The following is a 7231-nucleotide window of genomic DNA, read 5'->3' on the forward strand; positions in this document are numbered from 1 at the left end:
TTTGGTATTTTTTTTTAAGACAAACAAAATGTGCACATGTACAGTACATAATAGCATCTTTATTACACTGAAATATAAAAGTATATATATTTATCACTATCCTGGAGAGAAAGGACCAAGTCAAGAAAACAACTTGTAGACTCAGTTGTAGCAGTTTTCTTGTTTTCATACGAAAGACAGAAAGAAAGAAAAAGAAAGATTTGGAGTCAAGAACAGGAAGGCCACAGTGACGGGTTGCCATAGATTCTGTGCACATATAAGGAAGGGAGGCAAACAGCCGTACATGCTACCACACACACACACACACACACACACACACACACACACACTTGTATCTTGTTTTACCTGTAAGGTCCTTTCACCGACTACATTCCTCCAACCCTGTCTTTACCCTTCACCTGCTGCCAAAAGAGCACCAGAAACATCAGATGCACATTTTTTTTTGGAATCGTGGTGCAAAAGTGCAAAAAGCAAAACAAGGTGAAATATGTTTTGGTCCAGAAGGCAACGCTCTTCACACGACAGACGTCGTAAATGAGAGTGTTCATGCAGTGACATGTGCTTTTTTTTTTTTTTCTTTCTCCCCCCGCATTGGTTTGCAGCCAAATATCACGGGGCAGTTTTGGGATTTTGTCAAAGAAATAGTTTGACACTGTTGAGAATACGCGTCTTTGCTTTCTCGCCGAGTTAGATGAGAAGATTGATACCGCGAGACGCTTAGCTTAGCATTAAGCTTCACCAGCTCCTGTCAAGGATAATAAATGTGTTATGTATGTTTCCAACATGCAAAAGAAACAAAGAGTAAAAGTAACACGTTGTCGTTTTTAAAGCTCGGTTTTCAGAGCTAGGCTAGCTGTTCTACCCCCGTTTCCAGTCGTTATGCTAAGCTAAGCTAATTAGCTGCTGGCTGTAGCTTCACATTCAGCATTTAGAGATTGGAGTGGCATTGATTTTTCTCATCTAACTCCCATCAATAAAGCAAATATGCCTAGTTCCCATAATGACCAACTACTCCTTTAATTAGCACCTATAGCATCAGCACTTGTCATGTTGGTAAGACTTAATTAAACCGATAGGGAGAAGAATCATGATGTGCTTATAGTTTTAGCCTCCCAACAGGTGGAATATTTGACTGCAAGTTATAAAGTGATGACATGAAGAAGACAAAAGGTTAGGGCTGTTAATGGCTGATGTTTCGAAAAAGCCTCCGCCTGCAGTGTACCATAGAAACATCAAGCTCAGTGTGTAAAACAATGCAACCCTAATGCTAATGATGTGCCTCAAAGTAAAGGCTTTGATCAACCTAAATCCTAACCACAATCTCACTTTACAAAGATGTCCCCAATCTGACTGTTGGTCCCCACATGGATGGAAAACAAAACTCTCTTACACACACACACACACACACGCACACACACACGCGCAGATAAGAGGTGAAGGCCGCAGAGTGGACACAGACCAGCACAGAGGTTGTCTGAACCAACCGGGCTACGAAGGTTGAGTCTCCTTTACACTTAAAAACCAGAAGTACCAGCGAGGTCGCCGCCGAAGCCTCTGTGTCATCGTTCCGTGAGAGTACCGGTGGCACAGCGAGCTTTGACAAAGATAGCAGTAAACTTAACAAGAGAAGCCTCTTCAAAATAAAATAAAGAAGTAAACGCTGGATAAGGCGACATCAGAGGGGGGTGGAGGGGGGGGGGGGGGGTGGATCCATTGTACTGTATTGTTGCTGATGTTGATCCGGACGATCGTTTGGCACAGACTTCGTTTTTTGGCTGAAGCGTCTCGGCCGACAGTGAGAATGTTCAAATGTTGAGCTGCGATGCGGCGGTGAGAGGACGCTGCAGTCTTCACTTCGACAGGCTCTTCCTTATGTGCTCTACTTCCATCTGTGGAGACAAAGACGCTACATGTTGTGCTTTCATCTACCGTGTGGTTGAAGTCATTTAGCTGCTGCTTGTCGTTTGTTCTGAACATCTACATGTCATGAGTCCCACCTGTAAACTAACACGAATCTTCCTCTCGTCATCCAGCGCGTTGGTCAACTGCTTCATCTCTTGCCTGAAATACACACACACACACACACACACACACACACACACACACACACACACACACACTGATGCATGCTGGTATACACAGGTATAATAATAAACTTTACATGGGTGAACCAGGATTATAAGGTTTCAGGACAACAATGAGGCAAATACAAGTTAATAATACAAAACAAAATGGAAAAAAAACCAATAATAAAATACATTTTGTGATTTAAAAGGTTTTAAAAGATTCTAGCTTTAGCGTACCTGTGCTGGCTCTTCAGCAGTTCTACGGAGGACCTCAGGTCCCTCAGCTGGTTCCTGAGTTCCTCCAGTGTCGGGGGGGTCAGAGGTGAATGCCTGAGCTCGGGGGAGGGGCTCAGGCCCGAGGAGGAAGACGGGGACGCGGGGCGATGGCCGGCGTTCGGCGGAGTCAGGACAGAGGGCTTGGTGGGCGGTGGGGCTTTACTGTCCGGCACCTGAAAGGAAACGCAGACACAGATCAGAGGCCGTGGTGTGAACTCAAAAATGGAAACTGTAACGAACAAACAAGATTGTTTTTGCCGATTGAAAGACTTCCACGTTTTAAAACTTGAATTGAGTCAAGAAGAAACTGCATTTCTTACTGGTGATCAATTATGTTTGATTCCCTCTGTGATGAAGTATAAACTTAACGTAACAAAAACATACATTTGTCATCTGTCAAACTGTAAAATGTGTAAATGCAGTTTACACACGGCTCAGAAACATGAAAACATGTGGCGTGGCGCCCTCTGCTGGACGAGATAAATAGTGACAATGAAGGCGGTCGTACAGAGACGGCGGGGAGTCCTTTCCTCGCGGAAACCTCTACAGGTCTGCAGGGGACCGACTCTGGCTCCTCCCTCTGCTTCCTGTCCATCGCTGCAGGGGCGTCCAGGTCGAGACTGGACAGGGAAGACTGCGAGACAGACATCTATTCAGTCTACAGAGACCGTTATCAGAACTACGTCATTTAAACACAGTCATAATCCATTTAAACAGCTAATATATACACATTAATATAGAATATTTTAAGTAAACTTACAGGACCTTTTACTTGGAGTATTGTTCCTTTAACTTTAGTAAACTTACAGGACTTTTTCTTGGAGTATTGTTACTTTAACTTTAGTAAACCTACAGGACGTTTACTTGGAGTATTGTTCCTATAACTTTAGTAAACTTACAGGACTTTTACTTGGAGTATTGTTCCTTTAACTTTAGTAAATTTACAGGACTTTTTCTTGGAGTATTGTTACTTTAACTTTAGTAAACTTACAGGACTTTTACTTGGAGTATTGTTCCTTTAACTTTAGTAAACTTACAGGACGTTTACTTGGAGTATTGTTACTTTAACTTTAGTAAACTTACAGGACTTTTACTTGGAGTATTGTTACTTTAACTTTAGTAAACTTACAGGACTTTTTCTTGGAGTATTGTTACTTTGACTTTAGTAAACTTACAGGACGTTTACTTGGAGTATTGTTACTTTAACTTTAGTAAACTTACAGGACTTTTACTTGGAGTATTGTTACTTTAACTTTAGTAAACTTACAGGACTTTTACTTGGAGTATTGTTACTTTAACTTTAGTAAACTTACAGGACTTTTACTTGGAGTATTGTTACTTTAACTTTAGTAAACTTACAGGACTTTTACTTGGAGTATTGTTACTTTGACTTTAGTAAACTTACAGGACGTTTACTTGAGCAGAGTATTTCTACACTGTGGTATTGTTCCTTTAACTTGGAGGTAAATGAAGTGGGTGCTTCTCCCCCCTGTTTGTCTGCTCGTGACACAGCGGTGAACATCAACGCGTCCTTCTCGACGGGCTGATTAAAGACACTCACTGCTGTGAGGATCTGAGATCGAGGCCGGCGGTCTGTGACTCTCGGCCGCGTCGCCGTCGGATGATTCAGCTTCTCTGTTGACGCCACGACGACGTCGAGGTCCACGTCTGAAACACAAACAACAGCTGATCGTCAGCTGTGTGACAGGAGACAAGAGAGAGAGAGAGAGAGAGAGAGAGAGAGAGAGAGAGAGAGAGAGAGAGAGAGAGAGCTCCGACAGTTACTCTTGATCTCAGCGGGTCGACCCTCCTGTCACTCAAACTCACCAGCGTCATGTGACCTGTCAGGGGCAGAATCTGGTGTCGAAGCCCCGCCCTCTGACTTGGGGCTTTCACACCTGAGCAGGTAAACCATACAACAACATTAGGCTGTATATATATATATACGCTCAGGAGGATATGGGATTTATTTTCGTAAGCGCCTGTGTGTGTGTGTGTGTGTGTGTGTGTGTGTGTGTGTGTGTGTGTACTGACGCTAGAGTGGGCGGTCTCTCAGGGCGCCGCGGGGGTTGGGAGGAAGAGGAGGAGCTTGTCTTTGGGGGGAGGGGCTTCTTGGGAAGGGTAGATGGGAGGGAGGGCTTGGGGATGTCTCCAAGCTTCACTTCTTCACCTACACCTACACCTACACACACACACACACACACACACACACACACAACATGGATGTTCAAAGGGAAAAATCATAAATATTGTAGGACATAAATACGCACATGTACACTCACACACGTGGATGGGTAATAAGGTGAGGGCAAGGTAGGAGCAGAAGAGATGCAAAGCCAGAGGAGGTTAAAGATTAAAAGGTCGGGAGGGAAGAACAGAACCAGCAGCGAGGAAATGAAAGAGAGGATCACTTGAGTTTGGGTTATGAGCGCGCATGAGATTTAACTTATTTGACAAATATGAAGTGCTTTTTACTTCACGATATTTATCCAACAGCCGTAGATTCTACTAAAAATATGTGATACATTTATAGAATAGCTTCCTCTTGAGTTTCAGATGTCGTGTGTGTGAGTTGTTAGCAGTTCAATCAGAGAGTGATGTCCCCAATTCAAAACTAGTTTGAGGCCAAAAAGGTCAAATAATAATAATAAAAATAATAATAATAATAATTTGTCTATTTGTGTTGGTCCAGATCGGCTCAGTGCTCAGAGCTTCCTGTTGCACACAGACTGATGTCGACGGCGTTTCCTCAATCAAAGCTTTGTTCCTCCGCAAACTGCAAAGTGATCTATTGTTTCAACAGAAAGCTGCTGCATGATCGACTCCACCTGCAGCTGAAAAAACATCGCCGTCGACGCTGACGTCCAGTCTCCGGTTTATGCCGCAACCCCTTTCCGGCAAAATCAAATGGCGGATTGTTAACATGAAGCGCGTTAGTTAGTGATCTGTCCATTGTCAGGCTGAACAGATCAGGGGAAAGCTGCAGGCTGAAGGCGGGCTGAAGCCGGGCTGAGCCGGGCTGAAGGCGGGCTGAAGGCGGGCTGAGCCGGGCTCTAGACTGTACCTCGATCCTGGTCTCTCTGCGGCAGGTGTTCAGGTCGCTCGGGGGGAACCTTCTTGACCTCCGACTTTCTCTCTACAGGTCAGAGTTTTTACAGGTTGCTCTCTCTCTCTCTCTCTCTCTCTCTCAGAACATGGAAACACCACAGAGCAAAGAAACACGGCGGTACTGTACCTGTGGCGTGTTTAGCCGAAGGCGCGCTGGGAGGAGGCGGCTTCTTTGGTCTCTGGAAACACACAAACACACACGTTAATAATGCAACCGGGCTGCCTTCTAACGTCACAATAAACAACTTCTGCCTGTTCCCTCGCTCCAAAGACTCACCTCTTTATCCACGTCCAGCAGCTTGACAAAGTTATCTGGGAAGACACCTTGCCGTCCCCCGATCTCCCCCTTCCACCAGCCCGCGTCGGCACACTCCTGCACAACAGACAGCAGCCAGTGTTTGGTCTGAACCGCACCGCAAGCGCTCGCTCAACGCATTTAATGTGCACCTGGATGCAAATCCTTCTTCAAGCTAATCAAAAGTAAGCGAACGATGCAGGAATATAACACACACACACACACACACACACACACACACACACACACACACACACACGTTCTGCACTACCTTGCTGATGATGTTGATGACTTCCCCCTCTTTTAGCGACAGCTCGTCTTCGTTTTGTGCTTCGTATGGAAAGAGGACTTTACAAAGCTCCCGGCCTGTATGCATATACATATATATATATATATATATATATATATATATATATATATATATATATAAAAAAGAGGAATTACAAACACCAGTGAATGCTGTCCTGAGTATAGGGTTATGATATGTGATGAATAACACTAGCTTTAAAGGAGGATGTGGTGCATTTGGTGCATCGTTTATGCAAAAATACAAAAAGGTTCATCTTTCCCACAACAATCATGTTTGGTGTTTGTTACTGCGACGCTTTGATGTCGGAGCTTTCCACGAGCACCTGAACACATCAGTGAGGAAGTGTTTCCAAGGCGGGGGCTAAAGAAAGACGTGTCTCTTTGTCTCGTCACACACCTCAAGTGAAGCGACTGTCCGTTATGTCTTTACAACAGTCCAGCTGTCTCACCTTTGGCTTTGCCGTCAGGTTCAGTCTTCATGGTTTCCGGCTGAGCGTTCGCCGCTTTCCCCTCGTTGACCTGAAGGACGGACAGACGGGAGAAGACCTTTAGTGTCACGTCCTAATGTAGATCTCCAGATGGACCTTCTGCAGCAGGCATCGTGGCTCTGAACCCAGCGCTGTGATCTCTGTCGTGGTTCATGTTTAATGTGATATTAAACTCCATATCTGAGAGGCTGAAATATGCATTTTCTGCCAGTAATCAGTGAATATTTATCTGTGAATCGACTATCCGATTAGTCGACTAATCACTGCAGCGCTTATTGAACGTTTTCCACAAAATGTTGGTCAAACATTCTGTAAAAAAACCATCCATTTTATCCAATAGATTAGATCAAAAAGTCCAACCTTCTGAATTTACATCGTAGAAACAATATAAGGGCAATCCAACAGCTGTTGAGACGTCTCACTTGACACTATGGAGGAGGAGTCAAAAATAAAATATCATGATCTGAAGGACAAAGAAATACAGATTTACATTGAATCACTTTCCTCCAGTGGACAGCAACGTCCCACAGCTCCCATCTAACCATCTAATTAGAGAGGATGAGGTCGGATTTAGCACCAAAGCCACCAAGCTGACTGCATGATGCAGTGTGTGTGTGTGTGTGTGTGTGTGTGTGTGTGTGTGTGTGTGTGTGTGTGTGTGAAGGTTATTAAAGGAGCCGTTGTTTTCT

At 44.3% G+C, this 7231-nt stretch overlaps 1 protein-coding gene across 3 annotated transcripts in view; it reads right to left on the reverse strand.

Annotated features, from left to right (window-relative positions):
• Positions 1-39: 39 nt before the first annotated feature.
• sh3kbp1 (SH3-domain kinase binding protein 1) overlaps positions 40-7231 on the reverse strand; it is a 75304-nt gene continuing 68112 nt past the window's right edge. For 2 of the 3 annotated variants that reach the window (XM_068710256.1, XM_068710255.1), the window contains 12 exons: positions 6504-6573; positions 6017-6111; positions 5728-5823; positions 5578-5629; positions 5407-5478; positions 4377-4524; positions 4170-4240; positions 3904-4010; positions 2851-2976; positions 2304-2515; positions 1998-2061; positions 40-1889 (listed from right to left, as the gene is read on the reverse strand). In XM_068710256.1, coding sequence (XP_068566357.1) covers positions 1851-1889; positions 1998-2061; positions 2304-2515; positions 2851-2976; positions 3904-4010; positions 4170-4240; positions 4377-4524; positions 5407-5478; positions 5578-5629; positions 5728-5823; positions 6017-6111; positions 6504-6573 — 1152 coding nt within the window. In that variant the 3' untranslated portion in view covers positions 40-1850. The remainder of the gene's footprint in view (positions 1890-1997; positions 2062-2303; positions 2516-2850; positions 2977-3903; positions 4011-4169; positions 4241-4376; positions 4525-5406; positions 5479-5577; positions 5630-5727; positions 5824-6016; positions 6112-6503; positions 6574-7231) is intronic. The other variant, XM_068710257.1, reaches the window with a different exon arrangement.

The sequence above is a fragment of the Cebidichthys violaceus genome, unplaced genomic scaffold (genome assembly GCF_023349555.1).
Source record: "Cebidichthys violaceus isolate CVI_PGR_0920_01 unplaced genomic scaffold, fCebVio1.0.p SCAF_15, whole genome shotgun sequence".
In the NCBI taxonomy this organism is placed as follows: domain Eukaryota; kingdom Metazoa; phylum Chordata; class Actinopteri; order Perciformes; family Stichaeidae; genus Cebidichthys; species Cebidichthys violaceus.